The 17,143-nt window shown below is 41.3% G+C and overlaps 1 protein-coding gene across 1 annotated transcript in view; it reads right to left on the bottom strand.

Moving 5' to 3' along the window:
• The window catches only part of hpse2 (heparanase 2), a 78,195-nt gene that overhangs the window by 23,882 nt on the left and 37,170 nt on the right, over positions 1-17,143 (bottom strand). Inside the window, exons 4-6 of the mRNA XM_049600869.1 lie at positions 9,713-9,886; positions 8,440-8,611; positions 3,309-3,356 (exon numbers count right to left, since the gene is read on the bottom strand). Coding sequence (XP_049456826.1) covers positions 3,309-3,356; positions 8,440-8,611; positions 9,713-9,886 — 394 coding nt within the window. The remainder of the gene's footprint in view (positions 1-3,308; positions 3,357-8,439; positions 8,612-9,712; positions 9,887-17,143) is intronic.

Genomic DNA, 17,143 nt, shown 5'->3' with positions numbered 1-17,143 from the left:
AGAATTGTTTACGAATCAATAAGTGAACTGAAAAAGAATCGGACTGGCGAGCACCATAGCATGTCACGGATAGCATTAAGGAAGTGTAGCCAGAGATTTGGGGTGAGCAGAGGGGTCGCACAGTAAGGAGATGATGTGTTCCCTGATGTGGACCAGCAGGTTATCGTCTGATCAGTCATCATTACGTAACAGCTGAAGGATATGTAGCCTCCCTCAGGAATGCCATCGGTGAATTTACAAGCCCTCTGTGATTTTCAAACTAGAAAGGAGAAGATTGCAAATCTCTAACATCTCTTTTTTGTTTCCCCCGTCAGCAGTAAAAACCAGCACACCCTGCTCTCTGGCATGTAGGACCACCAATAAATCAGTATAATGTGTCAAAATACGACAGTGAAGCTGCAAGAGTAAAACTGATGAACATATATGTTTTTGACCAAAGTAAAAACTGCTTTCAGACCACAGTGCTTAGTGCAAGAAGTGCTCTTGGTACAGGAACGGTCATTAAAGCGTAACTTTCATCACTTCATTATTAAAACAAGTTTAGCGGGGGGGTTTTGCTTGCTCGTTTCACACTCAGATGTTCACACCACTAATACCCCACTGCTGGAACAATTAGGGCTCACATTAATGGCTTAGCTTGGGGGCATCTAAACAGCAAATCGTAAAATTTGTCTTGTTCGCTTCTCTTGCTCATATTTTCACAGCGAGATCTGGCAGCCATTTGGTCACACACTTTTGACTGGCTGAATTCTCTCACCATGAAGCAGCCCCTGTTGGGTAAGGCAGAGCGTGTTCACTGTGGTTAAGGTTAGAGGGTGTTATAGTTGGGTGTTTGATTAAATAACCCTAAATTGCATAAAAACATATTTTCTCACTTAGGCCTCCTTCTAATGATATCCAATCATTCAGACAGTACTGGTTTTATTGCCCAGACTCGAGATGCTCATATGTGAGATTTTTGCCAACACCCCAATACAACAGAGGTGAAGGTAAATTTGTTTGTGGTGCTGACAGCCCTGAAATAAGATTAAGCTAGTAGTTCTGTGGGGCTGAACTTTAGTTAGGCACAGTGGTGCTGCTGTGAGTTAAATGCTAACATCTCATTAACAATGCCAACATGCTGATGTTTCTGCAAGCAGCATTTATCATGCCCATCATCTTAGTGAAGCATGCTAGCATGCGAACATTTGCTTATTAGCACTACAGTGCATCTGGGGCTGCTGGAAAAGTCATTAGTTTTACAGATATTTGGTTGTAAACCAAAATGAAAAATAATGAAAAAAATGAAAATCTGACCCACTGATGGCGCTATAAATTACAGCAGAAAAAAATGTAAAAGATAAGCAAAGTTATCATGATTCTTACTGAACATCTGCAGCAATACATCCAATGGCTGTCGAGAGAGCCCAGTCTCATTCCAAAGTAGCTTGGGCAGTGACTTACGGCATCAGAAACTAATGACAAAAGCCGTCCTTCGGTGAAAGACATACAACTTTAAAATGTTGTATTTTGTATAAATCCTAAATATCTCCTGAACCCCAAATCTTCTTTAAAAAATTGTCAAAATTACACCTTTTGTCACAGCCAGAAATTGTAAAAACAGAAATTATCGTTGGTGTTTGTAAATTTTGGACGGTCCTTGAACACATCAACTTTTCACGTTTAATCAGCAAATGGAACGGCCTATGTTTTTAAAATCTAATAATGACTGTCATGCCAAGTTACTGATATTATATGTTAGAGTTTATCTGGGAAAACTATCATTATATGCATATGTTGCTAATACTGTCTACATGCATGCTGTAAAGTGTGTTTATGTGTGATGCATAGACTCAGTAAATTTTGTTGGTTTTTTTGTGGTAAGACCAATGATGAGTGGCACCCATATTCTGCTGAAGCACACGCAGCCTGTGTGAAGATACAATTTTCAAGAAGGATTTGCATTTTGCAGAAGAAATGAGCTGTTTTTGGTGATAACTCTCGCTGCCTCTACCCTATCTGCTCAATGCATTGGCTCCATTTGGTGTGAATTTAAAAACATAAGGTTAATTATGGTGGATGTCCTGGCTACTCTGAATAATTCATTGACCTCAACAGCTTTGACCGAAACTATAAAAACTGTCTGACTGCGTGTTCTGTGGATTATCCAGAGTAACAGGGACACTGTGTCTCGAAACAGATGTAACTGCTGAAGTCTTTTTTCAAACAGAGCCCTTTATCTTAAAACCAAAGCAAAATAAAACCAAACCAGTCTACACATATCAGTGGAGTTAGGAGAGGAAATGTTATTTCATCATTTGGGTGATTTAAGTCTTTAACTTATGTAAAAAAAAAATATATATATATCTGGGTCAGGGTTAAAGTGCTGTGAAAAGACTACAGAAAAAAACTGTGCATACAGACAATCGGCCAAACATTTTTGGAACAAATAGGCAGATTTCTTCTATAAGAAAAAGACAGATGAAAGAAGATACAGAGAGACTACATATACTAATCATGTTTTGTTGGGGAATCCAAAAATGCATCCGACCACGCTCGACTCAAAACAACTTCAGCCAGCTGCAGTGGAGTAAAACCTGTGTCGGAGACGTGTTAATGAGTGGTCTCCACTTTTATACGTTTGGCTTCTTTTGTAGAGGTCAGAGTTGCTGTCACGCAGACTGGTTAGACTGGAATCTGGATCTCTAGTGTAAAACGGGCTAATTGACAGAGGGAATGAGCCAGAGCATATGGTTTGATTTTAACAGTGTGGGTGGTGTTTTCCTAAGCCTTACTGACAGCCCTGCCTCCTTCCGTTTCTTCTAATTTCTCCTAATTAGACCTGACCTTCACCTGGATGACCACTGGCTCAGTCGCACAGGGCTCGTTTGAGGTTACAGTGGGTATGTCTCTGTGTACAAGTCGAACATATGTGTAAAGAAACACAGATTAAACGTGGGGGGAAAAGATCAAACCATTGATATGTCTGTATGCATTCCTACAGGATGTGCAATAGACAAATGGCAGGTGTTACTAATTTAACACACACACACTCTCTCAGGCTCTTTTCCTGTTGTTCCACTTACAGGATAAACACAGCTCTCCACATTATGCATCAGTCTCTCTCAGTAACAGTGTCAATACTGGTTATCACTGGCTACTGCACACCGGAATGTGTCAAATGTGCTGTGCAACAACACAACATGGCCTGTGCTCACAGATTTATGGTTAGTTAAATGAGTGGTGTACAGTTTTAGAGGACAGCAGATTAACTCTGTGGTTTTCTATGGACAAAATAATAAAATAGAAAAAAAGGGTAAAATACCTACTGTTGCCACGTAACTGCATCTACGACAGAGCCAGCATTCTTCATGAACCTGAAAGTCAGAAAAACAGAGATGTCTTGACCTGATAGGCACTTTTTCATCAAACATGAGCATGATTCTTTACAGAAAAGTTATGGGCATTAATATTACAATAACATTTTATCCACCAACTCTACTGCTGAGACCCAGGGACATGGAAATATTGCAAGACCCGTTTAGAAAGGCAGGCAGACAATACAGTTTGTATATCCTTGTTTCACCCCAGATTATGTGGAAAGCAAAAGTGAATTTACAACAATGTCCTTTTTAAAAAAGAGTTGAGGTTCTGACAACAGTTATATAAACGTCCAGAATTGAATTTAAAATCCTACTGTTAACTTATAAAGCTCTAAATGGTCAGGCTCCGTCATATCTTAGAGAGCTCATAGTGCCATATTATCCCACCAGAACTCTGCGCTCTGAGAATGCAGGGTTACTCGTGGTCCCTAAAGTCTCCAAAAGTAGATCAGGAGCCAGAGCCTTTAGCTATCAGGCTCCTCTCCTGTGGAATCATCTTCCTCTTGCAGTCTGGGAGCAGGCACCGTCTCCACAATTAAGAGTAGACTTAAGACTTTCCTCTTAGATAAAGCTTATAGTTAGAGCCGGCTTAGGCTTGCCTTGTACCAGCCCCTAGTTAGGCTTCTATAATACACCGGTCTCTCTCTCTCTCTGTCTCTCTCTCTTTCAACATATTGAGTATGAGTACATGCACACCTCTTATGCTTGTGGGTGTGGTTAGGCAGTAAGAAAATAGTTCCTACATGAAACCGCTCACAACAAGGTCTTTGAATTATCTTGAGTTAACTGGGTCATAATTTCTGGAAGGAGCTACTGCTGTTCAGTTTTCCAAATGTATTTTCGACGCCAAGGCCACACTGCCAACGAAGTGCTGCAAACTCCAGCGCACCGAAATTCTTGCGCGAGCCAGAGCATTTCCAGAAACATCAGACACGCATTTCTCCACGCTGGTCAACAAGCGCTTATGATCCCAACTGCGGTCTCCGTCACATTTGGGGCTGTTTTTCCATCATGGGTAAGTAAATAACCTCATAAAATTACACGCCATGTTTTCCTAACAACTGTACATGTATGTCGAGTTCTTAGTAATGAGTATATGTATATATACACACACACACACACACATATATATATGCATTGCATTTGTCAAACGGGGTGTTTTATTTTGAAATTGTTTTATTCTGAAAATTGACCGGATGCTGTTGACGCTCCTTTGTTTGACTTCCTGCCCGGCTTGACACATTTGCTCGCAGCTCGCACAGAAAATAGTCCAGACGCCGAAATGATCGCTGCAGGGCCGGCCGTGGAGCTGCGTGGATGACACAATCGGTTAACGTGGCCGCCGAAAGGAAACTGGCTTCGCTTCGAGGCTATTCGCAGTGCTTCCGCGGGCGGTGTGGCCCAGGCGTTAGGCATTTTTAACACCACAAGTTGAGTGCCATCTAGTTCCATTATATAGGAAAGAAAGCACATCTCTACGACTGATATCTCCAACACTCTGCAACTCAAACCACAACAATCTAGATTGATATTTAGGAGAAAAACATGTAGTTTTTATTTTGAGGTGAACTGTTCCTTTAATCTACTCCACACTAAGTGTTGTAGATAACATGGTAAAACTGCAAACTACAAAAATTAGAGACAGAAATCAGTTTAACGTCCTGCTAGTTTTGTAAAACAGTAAACAGCAGTTAAAGTGTTTTCACTGCTCCTGCAGCCTCTGCAGATTGCTTTCAGTTAGTTAAATACAAGCTCCTGTACACAATTACCAACTCCGCACATACACAGTCCCTCCCCCTGTCTCCCCTCCACCTCCTGAGCTTGTGCATCTCTGTGTATGTGTGTGTGTGTGTGTGTTTCCTGGTCTACCTGACCCAAATCTCTCCATATTTGGGGCTAACAGCTTGTCAGACATACCCAAATGTGTGTGCCTCTAAACTTTCACCGCTCGGCTTGTTTAGTCTGTCCGGCTCTGATATTTGGACTGTTGAGCAGCTCAGTGTCTAATTCATCTTATTTCCTGAGAGCACTAGAGTGGTTGGGCTGTCAAACACAAGAGCCACCCCCTCGTAACAGTGTCAAACACACAAGAAGCACCCCGTCGTTAAATGTGTCACCCATGACCTGCGGATACTCCGGCTCTCTCCTCTTCATCCTCTCACTCCTCCTCCTCTTCTCACCACTCATCTTCTACATCCTCCCTTTCCCGTGAGTCCACTGCCCATCAATCAGTCTGAACCAAACACTACACACACCTTTTATTTCTGAGTAAATTTGAACTGTGAGTACTCAGTGAGATAAACAGCAGTCCCTAATGGTTTCACTGATGTAAGTAGCTCAAGTGCATAGAGGAGGGAGACCCATATCAAATTATTCTTTCTCCTGTGTCTTCCAACTACCTGTCAAAATGTGTGTGGTTGCAGAGAGGAGCTGGAGACAGATTCAAGCTGAGATATACTGAGACATTAAACTGTTCCTGTGTATTTATATCTGCACATGCACCTGCATAGGCACACACAATTTTAGTGCACAAAGGTTTAACTTAATGAACTCTTCTGGCTCAAAGGAATGCTGTTCCCTGTTTATTTATTCAATGCCGATTTAAGCCAGGGCTATACAATCCACCTCCAACACTTCTAACTATCTTGTAATCTGTGTATCTGGCAACAGACAAGTACAGCTTTGATTAAAGCTTCCTGTCAGCCACACAGAACAGAAAATGTAATGTTGATGGTTACCATCTCTAACTCAATAGTCATGTCAAGTATAGCAGTGTTTGTTTTGTATTTTTCACCCATGGCTATGCTCAAACCTATTAGACCTTATGGACAAAATATTAGCAATATTGTTATGTATGTATGCAAAGCTTTCATTAAATTATTACACACTGAACATCCGCACGAGGCAATCGATCTTTACATTGACTTGTATGGTAATGCCCACTACAGTATGTAGTATTTAACTCAATGTTAAATAACACACTATAATGTAGTTGTAAGCAGATATGACATTTTTGAAATATTTCTTAATGTAAAATATTTTTCAACAACTATAATTGTCCTATTAAAATATATTTCATATTATTAAAACTCTGTTTTACTGTGTTGTCATTCGTTATCTGTTCAGACCCCAGCTTTATCCAGGGGAGTTATTGTTGTTGACAAACACATGAATAAGTGCTTATAAATGCTATATTACATACTAAATGCTGGTTATAAAGCATTTATTACATATTTTATGCTGCTTATAAATGCCAAAGTTGGGAGTTAAAGTTGGTAACTTTCATACAAAGTAGATTTTTGCCATATTTGCTGAAACTGCCACTGTATTCACACAGCAGTAAATGAGACATATAATCTGTGGGGAAAAAAACCTATTCCTCTGCCCACTGTATAACCTTGTAGTGCCTCTAATGGCCTTACTATACACAAACAAAAACAGCCAATCAGAGCCAAGAACTCTCAAAAACAGCTGTCAGTCACTGGTCATGAACTTTGGTCAAACTGTCAAACTAAGCAGCACTGATCAAATATGAATCACTATTATGTTACTGCACTGCTTATTTGTCACCTCACATGTTTTCAGACACATATTTTAGTGTACTGTTTAGCTGTAAAATGAGAAAGTGTGTGACCTAGCTGCCACATTGGAAACAGATGAGCTGAAACAAAATACTGCCCACTGGCCAAACCAAAAACATTCTATTTTTACAGCTAAACAGTACGCTTAAAAATGTTTCTGAAAATATTTGAGGTGAGAAATAGGCAATGAAGTAACACAATCTTGATTTGTATTTGAGCAGCGCTGCCTAGTTTGACAGTCTGACTGCAGTTCGTGAGTAGTGACTGACATGATTGACAGCTGTATTAGAGACACCACAGCTCTGATTGGTTGTTTTGGGCGCACTGCGATCAATTCTAGCGGACGCAAAAGGCAGTGAAAGAAGGAAGGGACATCATATTTTTCACAGATTATCTGTCTCATGTACTTCTTTCAGAATATGGTTATTTTCATAAAAATTACCAGCTGTAGCTTTTTAAGTGTTACCAGATTTTATGATAAAATCATAAATTCTTGATAGCACTGAGGTATTCTCTAATTCAGAAAAAGAAAACCTCTCTCCTAAGGTCACGCTTTATTTGGATTTTCCAACACTGACAGAGTTGTGTATATCCATTTATGTTTGATTTCCAGTCTGTGTTTGTTGTACGGGGCCACTGATGCATCCATTTCCTTTGGTTTGTTTCCATTTCAACAGACAGAAATGCTCAAAAGGGCTTAACTTATTCGAAAGTGATGAATATGTTTTTAAGAGATGATGTCATCTATTTGGTCAACAGAGCTGAGGAGGCATTTTTTGCCTAAAGAGTTTTAACATATGAAGACAGGCAGTAACATCCAAAAGCAGCCTGCATACCTACATTCAGTGTTGGACACTCAATTAACACTTGGCAACTCGCACCAAAACAGTCTACACCAAGAAATAGTTAGTTGGTATTCACATTGACCTGAATAGAGTCTGTTGCCCAGAAGATAATGTTTTAACCTGAAAATGTATGTGTATGCCTTTAAAGAAGGTAAACTGTGATGTATTACTGACTTGTAGGTCACTACTACTGTAGCACAATACAGAGCTGCACATATGTTTTCGTTTGTTAGTTTGATTGGTTGGGTTCGTTTTTTGCAGTAAAGGTATGACTACAAAGTATGACACTACAATCTGAGGAGGGGACAGGCTGCAGTTGAGCGAGGGCTGTTAGATAAGATTCAGACCGAAGCTTGTGGAGCTTCTGGGTAAAACCAGCAGGTGGGACATTGTGCCGTCACGTTATCAATCAGATGACACTTTATTTAGGTTGACACGGTATAACTGGAGCTGAGACGCTAGAACTGCAGAGTGGAAATCCATAAACACTGAACACTTTTGCAGTGTGTGTGTGTATGTGTGCGCGCGTTAAACACAGTAAAGCTCAGTAAAAGTCACAAACCGCTGCAGCATAACTTTCCACCACCTTCCCCCTTTTTTCCCTAACAAGGACAGGAATCCTGCCCAATCAATGTTTTATTGCTGACTCACCCATCCAGCAGCTGGATGGCATTCTTCCGGGGTCGTCCTGCATTGGGGCCGTAGAGGTGAGCTCGGTGGTAGTAGCGCACAGACTGCAGCAGGGTCCTCAGCTTGGTGTAGTCCTGAGCCAACTGGGTGCTGTTGACCGCGCGACCCACCATGCTGCGGTAGGCATTAGGCTCTGGGAAGAGGAGATGCAGTACACTGAGCCAGAGAGATAGAGTTTATACAAGCAACAGTGGGGAGGTGGAGGGGAATATTGTTGTTGTTGTAGTCTGATCTTGCTCTCCTAGAGAGTATCCAACAGCCAGTAGAAAAAGGGATAATTGGGCAATTCGCAGTAATACAGACAGATGGACTCAGTGTCAGGCGAATGGTCCAGGCGCACAGGGTGGCCTTGCAGACTCAGTAAAACAAGGAGAGCGAGGGAGCTACTTTCCCCAAATGGAGGGAAACAAAACTTTTGCAGGGCTGCCGCTCTTTAACTACCCTACTAAAGACCATTTGAATTTTATCGGCAGCAGGTTGTGTAGAGCTCTAAAATAAAACTTTCAGCATGTCTGTTTTGAGTAGCTGTGTCTGGGCTGCATTCCTGAAAACTATAATGAGGATATTACGAGCAAATTTTAAAGGATCACCTTTTCATTTAATTTGCTCTGTGCCTGCAGTGTCTGCGTGATTTGCTTGAAATGATCACTTTTGCTACGGTTCAAGTCCTCAAATGGTTCAATCAATGGAGCTTCCATGGTACTTTTAGGCTTAGGATAAAATTAAAGTTTCCACTGTGAGCTTTATTGCAGATGAAATGAAATGAAAATATGAAGTGATGTGCAGCAGGGAAACACAGGGCTCTGTGTGCAGTGCAGCACCCCAGGAACACAGATGGTTAGGATGACATGAGGACTAGCAGTTCCTCTCATCCCTGAATGAACCCTCGCCTTAACCCTTAATCTGCTGGGCTCTCACTGACAGCTCAGGGCATCAATAACGTCTCTATCAAAGCAGTTGTATTCAGGAAATGTTTAATGAACAAAATGTGCTTTCTCATAGCACAGTTTTAGTGGAGAAAAAACTCCTTATTGGACCAACCCTTCATTAAAAGTTTTCACTTGTCTTTCACTGAAATGATGTTGCTTTTGTTAGAGCTTGTATTCATTCGACGTTTCTGAATCTAAGGGTTTCCAGTAAGCTGCAGGAACAAAGACCACCATGACAGAACTTCATTTTTATTACAGACTGTAGTCTATCATGTAATCTAATACGTGGTGTGTGTTGTACTGACCGTTGCCCAGCTCCCAGGAGATGTTGTACTTCTTTCCAGCACCGTACTTGAGGAGGCTCAGGGTGGAGGAGGTGTTCCAGGAGTTGTCTGGGTTTCTGTGCAGCGAGTTGAGCCCCAGGATCAGGTGCAGACCCGCACAGTCGGCAAAGTTGTACAGTTTGTCTAAAGACCTGGCTGGGAGAAACCCACAAAGCAGTTGTAACTTTGATTCTTTTCATGCACCTGGAATCACATGCCCACATGACGGAGACCATGTGGAACTCATTGATCTGCTGATTTGCATGTTAGCTCTACAACCTACAGTATGAATGCATACATATGTGGCGCTCCCGGTTCCTTATCTACCTATATTTGCAGCTATGTCCGGTTTAACCTACACCTCACAACGCCTGCAGCAAGCTCACTACATCATTAAAGATCCATTACACCCCAGCGACCACTTCCTCAACCTCTTGCTGCCTGGCAGGAGATGCGGGAATATTGCAGCTCAAACTTCAGGGATGAAAAACAGCTTCTTTCCCTGAGCTGTGGTACAATAAACAATACAGCTTTTACCTTTATCCCACTGATTCCCAACTGGTCCAGCCATGGGGTCAAGATTTCTCCTTAGTCATTTGTTCAAGGTCCACACAGTTCAATGTATTCAGCGTCATACTTGTTTGGCCACGTCATAGAGCTAGTTGGCTTTCTCTGTCATATAGCTTTACGTTGGTCGCTCACTCTACAGCAGGGAACGGCACTTCAAAGTAAAGGCTCTGTGCCACAAATTCACAGTACATCCTGGTAGAATTGATCATGTTGCTGTAACTGTTTGTATTTATTAATGTTTTAATTAATATTTATCCACCCCTTTTTTGTTTTAATTGATGACTCTTTGCTTTATATGTCTTCTTTTACTCTTATTTTGCTACAAGCCCTGTGCACTAGAAGAGCTCTGTAATGTCATTATCTTGAAATAATAACAAATAAAGCTCTATCTATCCATCTTGTTGTTGTGTAACTGAAGAGAATATAAACAGATGTGGTAAATGGAGGCTCTCAATTTTAAGTAACAATTAAAACTCATATTTTTACTGTTATTGTGATGTTGTGCACATTAACAGAAATCAAATGTACTGTCATAGGAACAATTTGGCCATCACGCAACTGGTCTGGCTAAAAACAAGGGGGATATTGTGTTATAAAGCACTCTACAGGTTCTCAATGCTGAGAACAAGTAAAAAATGTCGATCACCCAATGAAAGCAAAATGTCATTTGAAAAACATTGGTTTTCTCCTTTTAAACAAACACGCTCCTTCTCATGTGACTCTTCAAAAAAGGGTGGCCTCTTCTCTAGTCTTCAACCTCAGTAAATTGTAACATACACAATTAGCAAAAGGAGATTACGTTTCTCAGCAGTAATGTGTATTGACTTTGTGTTTGTGCATGTGAGTCCAATTTATGCACATGACAACAGAGTTTTTGTCTTTAACAACATCCAGTGAGAATCCAGAAAGACTGATTTTCCCATCATGGACTCCTGTGGTGATGCGCTCCTCAAAGCAGCGAGCACAGGATCGTTCTGTTCCCGTGCAGCTGAATACTCACTCACATTTATGTCTGCTGTCTCCATCAAATCACGGTTCTCACTGGGCAGTAAAGTAGACAGCCTCACCACAGATGCTGGCATATGGTGAGAGTGCCAAAAGTGTTTGTTTACATTTTAACGTGCGACTGCAGGCTGCTCTTGGATACCTCAAGCTCAAGCGTTTTTGAAATTTAATCTGTTTGGAGTCATTCCATTAACGTAAATATTACCCTGACATCCGACCCTTGCTTCCCAGGTTCAACAGGAAACACATGACGACTGTGTACCCGTCTGGTTCTGACTAGAGTTTGCCCTCAACTGTGGGTTTGGTACCAGCCGACCTTGCCAACTGATCGCTCCAGCTCATGTGGAATGAAGACAAAAGCAGTGGGGAGCATGTGAGGTGATTCTTTTGGATACATATCGAGCTGTTATATTCATGTGAAAGGTGTGAGGTTCTCTTATATTATAATATTTAATAAATGAATGTGAGAGATACAAACGTCTGGCTTTAAGTCAGAGTCAAAATACGCTGGAACACTAAACAATGCTTATTAAGTCACGCTCCAGTGCAAATGTGGTTTTTTATTCAGCATTTACTGTAAGCCTTTACTTCCAATAGAGCAGTGGTTATGTATAATCCACAGAGCAAATAGAGAGAAGAGAAAGATCGCTTGTTGCACCTGGCATTCATTGGTTTTTGAGCAGCGGCAGGACAAAGCCTGGAAACAAAAAAAAACCCATACTAGCAGTAACAATGGTTTTATTCCACACAGCACTCTTCGACAGCGTATGTCTCCTGAGTAGACTGTCTGTTCTCCATCTCATTAATAACCACCAATAACGTTATTATCATAATTGCTATTATCATAACTCCTTCCCTCTGTGGTTAAATCAGAGTGGTGTCTGTTTGCAGGAGCAGATTTGAGGGCAACAGGACAGAGAAAGTAACGCCAGATGTGGCTGTCAAGATGAGTGATTCCAGGCCTTTCCTCACCTGAGATCTGAGCAGAAGGCAACCAGCCTCGCTCCGAGACACAGCTAGCAGCCGTGCACACACATCATAAAGGCATCATGAGATGCCCCAAGCTGCTAAAAATATTGTTTCTCCGCTGGCAGGTCTAAGAGCAGCATGTACTATCAAATAAATGTCCACGTGTTTATGTGTCAGTTTGGTTCTTGGGGAATTTTACTATTGATTCCACTTAAGCAGCGGCAGACGTACTCACAGCTGGCTTTCTTCTTTCTGATGATGAAGTCAGAGGTAGTTCTTCTAAGTGGGCAGTGGATAAGAAAGTAAATCATTCCATTTTTTTGGTTTTGCTTCTCTTTGTCATATTATATTAGTAAACTGAATATCTTAGACAAAACAACACATTTGAAGACGTCTCTTTGAGCTCTCTGAGCTGGTACATACTTAAGCTACAGTTAGCCATGAATTGTCTCAGTCAGGGTAAACAGGACAAACCAAACTTTTAATGGTGGTTAATCCTCAGTTGGCCAGGTCCTGTTTCGCCTGCACACACTAACAACAGCTACTCGCCCAAGGAGGAAGTATAACATTACTGGTCGGCATAGCCCGGCTCTCATTTATTGCCTGACAAAAGCGGAGGATCATATGCTTTCATCCAAAGAGAAAAAGATGCCGGGTAGATTCACCCTCCTGGTGTCAGGAAATCTGCAGATCACGAAGGCCAAACATGAAGGGGCTCCTATGCAGACACTAGAAAGCCCTGAAGCTACAAATCTGTGATCTCAGTCAGACGAAAGTAATGACATTACGAAGACATTGTGAATGTGTGTGTGCATGCACATGCACACATACTGCATTTTGTGTGTGTGTGTGTGTGTGTGTGTTGTTGTTGCGATCACATCTGTGTAGTACTCAAGGGAAGAAACGGCAGGATTTAATGAAATATTGTGGTAAATGGTGAATTTAGGGTAAAATAGCAGCACTTATTGTTATTGGACAATTACTCTGCCAAATGGGAACAATACAAATCATCGACTGTTTCACAAACACAGACGTAGACAATCAATCAAGCCAACATGAAAATGCCTTAACTTCTGTTATTAGTATCAAGCCAGAAATAAATGATGCTCATCCAACTGACATTGAATAATTTCCGAGTCAACATCATTATTCAGTTTGCTGTTTCTTTTTAAGAGTGACAGTTTCTAACAGTGTGTTGTAATACTTTTTAAAGTGGGTCTCAAAATTCTCAATTACACACAACACAATGAAAGCCTGTCTAAGAGGTCAGACTTTACTGTACTCACTCAGCTACAAACTTCTCTTTTATCCTACAAACAGTCCAGCCAGAAATAAGCAGAACTAACCCAGAAAACAGTGCGTGCATGCATGTGTGTGTATGTGCCTGTGTGTGTTTGCGTGCCTTTGTGTATTTGTGTGCAGCGGAAAGAGTGGGGTCTGGATATTGTCAAGCTGTCTATCTGATAGAAAAGCCAGTTCTGTGAAGCAGAGAGGCCGGCAGCATCAGTCAGTGTTATGCCTCATTTCTGCAGCTCTGCATATTCCCTCAAATGCTGAGGTACACGTAGGTCTATGTACACTGGCCCACTCACACAAACACTGTTTGCTGGTTTATATACCACCCACATGAACCAGACTCCCATCTGAAGTTTCCAATGAAATAGTACTTTCCTTTGTAGCTGCACCTTTAGGAAGTTACTGTAGGCTGACAAGACAGGTGTATCTTTACATAGTCTCACATGGCCAAACCTACTGTCACAGGGCTGGGTCATTGCAAGAGAAAGATCTGGGAGCATTATCAGTCAGCTAGGGAAAAATGCTCTGGTGTGTTTGTGTTTCTTTAAATCAATCACAGTCATCTTGGACAGTTCTACGCCTGTAATGCATCGACCGTGGCCTTGCAAAACAGTGTTGGGGATTAACTTGTTTTGGTGGAACACATGAGGAGGCGAGCACTGTCATCAAAATAGCTAATTCTCTGAGAATGCCACAAAGAAACTGTAACAGACGTATGTCAATGTGATTCAACTTTTACTGATAAAAAAGAAAAACATAATTTGATAATTGGTGCCTTGTAGGTGAGGCTTGACTATATCTGGCTTTGGAGGAGCTCACTCAACCGGTTCAAACCACAGTCAATTGGGCGTGGTGGCTTAAGTAGAGTAGGCGTACCCATGTATGAGAGCAATGTCTTTGCTGCAGCAGCCACAGGTTTGATTCCAGCCTGAGGCCCTTTGCTGCGTGTCATCCCCCATCTTCGCCTTTCATGCCTACACTGTCCTATCTGGTAAAGGCAGCTTTACCGTGGTCGTTGACAAGTTTTTTTTCCCCAGTCAGGAACACTTTAGTCAAAGAAAACTTTATTTCCATCTGCGGTATTATATTTGGCAGTATGGCTCTGTTTTGGGGCCTCTCTGCCTTTCCTCGGGCCTATGTAGAAAGCCTCTTCCAGAACACACCTCTCTGCCCTTCCACGTGCAAACAAGAAAAAGCCTGAGGCAGAGGGGACAAACCTTCCTGCCCTTCCATGCGCCTACATTAAAAGCCTAAGGCAGAGAGAGCAGCAGCAAAAAAAGAAAAAACATGGGAACATAACAGAGCAGCACCAATGACAAACATAAATGACATTGATAAGTCAGACACAACATGAAAAGGAGGAGCTGGAGTGGAGGCAGGTTGCAAAGGAAGCAGCGGAGGAAGCAACAACCGTAGGCAGACCAGAGCAGTTTAAATAGGGCACCCTGAATGAGATTCGCCAATTCGCTGCATAGAAAGGAATCGTGTGACCTATCAGCTGACTCCCTTAATCAATCAGCTGATGTAGCTGGGGGTGTGAGCTGAGCTTGACATCATGTCCTGCCTGAACTAACACTATGCTCAATTTGTTGAAGATCTTTAAAAAAATTCACCATAAGAACAAAGCAGGCATGTTTTTTTTCCACGCTCCAAGTCTTCGTTAAAACTTACCATTTTCAGAGTGTAGGTTTTTTAGCTCCGATTACTGTTTTCTGTAGCAAAGGGGATTTAAAAAATGGTAACATGCAGATAGCAGAAGGGAGGGAAAATGCCGCCCCAAACAGTGAGCCATTGGCAACCTAATAGCAACAGTCTACATCTGCTGAGTCATACTAATCTTTGCATGACAGTCTCTCCTGGTACTGCTGTAAACTGTGCTCTGTTTTACTTTTAAGCTGCAGTTTATTCATAATACACTGATTATCCTCATTAAAGAAAGATCTGCAAAGTGTTGTTACTCATGAGACAGACCTGCTTTTAGGACCTGGAAAGTGTTCAGATTGCAAAACGGTTTCACTTAACAAAGTTATTAAAAGCAGGTTGAGAGGAGGAAGACACGTTTTAAAATGTTAGTGATGGTAAACCACAAACATAAACCCTGTGCCCTTCACGTTTAATGCTGTGTTATGAATCAACTGCCAACTACATTGGTCCACTAACATTTCCCATGTTGACATTTATTTTCGCAGTGTTGCCAGGAAAAGGGAGGTAGGGCCAAAAATGTAAAAATCTGAAGCAATTTTTTTTTTGTAAGGGATTATTTTTCGCGTCACTGTAAAAAAGGGGTTCTCAAAGTCTTCTACTTGATCTACCGTGGCGTAGATTGCACCTCATTGCTTAAATTGTAAAATATAAGGGTTTTGAATTCAAGATTTTCCATTTCAAATTTTAAATAGAGGAATTTTTTTTAAAGAGGAACACATTTAAATCTACATTTATAAAATACATATTTAATTTTGCTAGTAAGTTCTAAACTCAGGAAAGGGAATAAGTCAGGTTTAGTCATCTTAAACAAGGTTCATCTGAAAGCACAAGTTACATTCATAACTTACGCGGCATCCATTCAAGCCTGCTTTGTAAAATATTCCTCTGTGTACAGAGAGGAAAATGAACGCAGCCTACAGCTGTGCATCTGCATCTCCTACACTTCCTCCCTCAAATACAAATTCAGGTGATTTGTGAAAACAATTCTTGTCATCAACGTTAAAGTCTCAGTTCTGAAATGCTGATTTATTCCTACATTCCCCATCATTTTCGCCTCCCAAGAGAAAATAGGGAGCACAGCAAAAAAGCTTTGTTTTCTGTCTCTGGTTTCATGTAATGCAGAAAAATAATGACTTGCTGCCAGACGCAGCTTAATGCCACAGCAAATGTCAATTTGGATGTTTAGTCCTATCAAAATCAGCCTGGAACCTACAAGTACACACACACAAACACACAAACACACACACACACACACACACACACACTTGAGACTTGAGCTGAGTTCTGGCTTGCTTTAAAAGCCAAATCAAAACCGAATCCTCAAGAGGCATGTGCAGACAGGGGAGAAGGCTGTTTAGAGAAATTAATTCTGAGCCTTTTTTCCTGTTTATGAATACAATATGTTTTTCCATATCTAAAGATGCACATGTTGCTCTCCAAAGCTCTTCAAATGCACTATAAGCATGTCCGCGCTGCTAATGAACATGATCTCAAAACATTCCTCAGAAAAGACTGGTGAGACAATGACTTTGGATTTTTGATAGTAATTTCATTCTTTGTGGATTTCTGCATTGATTGTGAGTCAAAAAGACATGTGCATGAAATTACACCATTACACTGTTCCCATATGTAAGAGCATAGATGCTTGTAATTTTCTCTGTCAGCTGTAGCAACTCACATTACGTCGGCTTGAAGTGGGCAGTGAAACACAAGCATTACATTTGCATTGTGACCTCAGTGGGGAAAGCATGGTGTAAATGGCTACTCTCAGACTGTCCATCTAAGTGCTGGGGGCCATTGTTGATGACAGTATTTCAGGTTTTTCCAGATGGTCTGAGGAGTAATTTCACATTTATTCCTTAACACACA

This window comes from Epinephelus fuscoguttatus, linkage group LG16 (assembly GCF_011397635.1).
Source record: "Epinephelus fuscoguttatus linkage group LG16, E.fuscoguttatus.final_Chr_v1".
Lineage (NCBI taxonomy): Eukaryota > Metazoa > Chordata > Actinopteri > Perciformes > Serranidae > Epinephelus > Epinephelus fuscoguttatus.
This window is presented reverse-complemented; position numbering and strand designations above follow the sequence as displayed.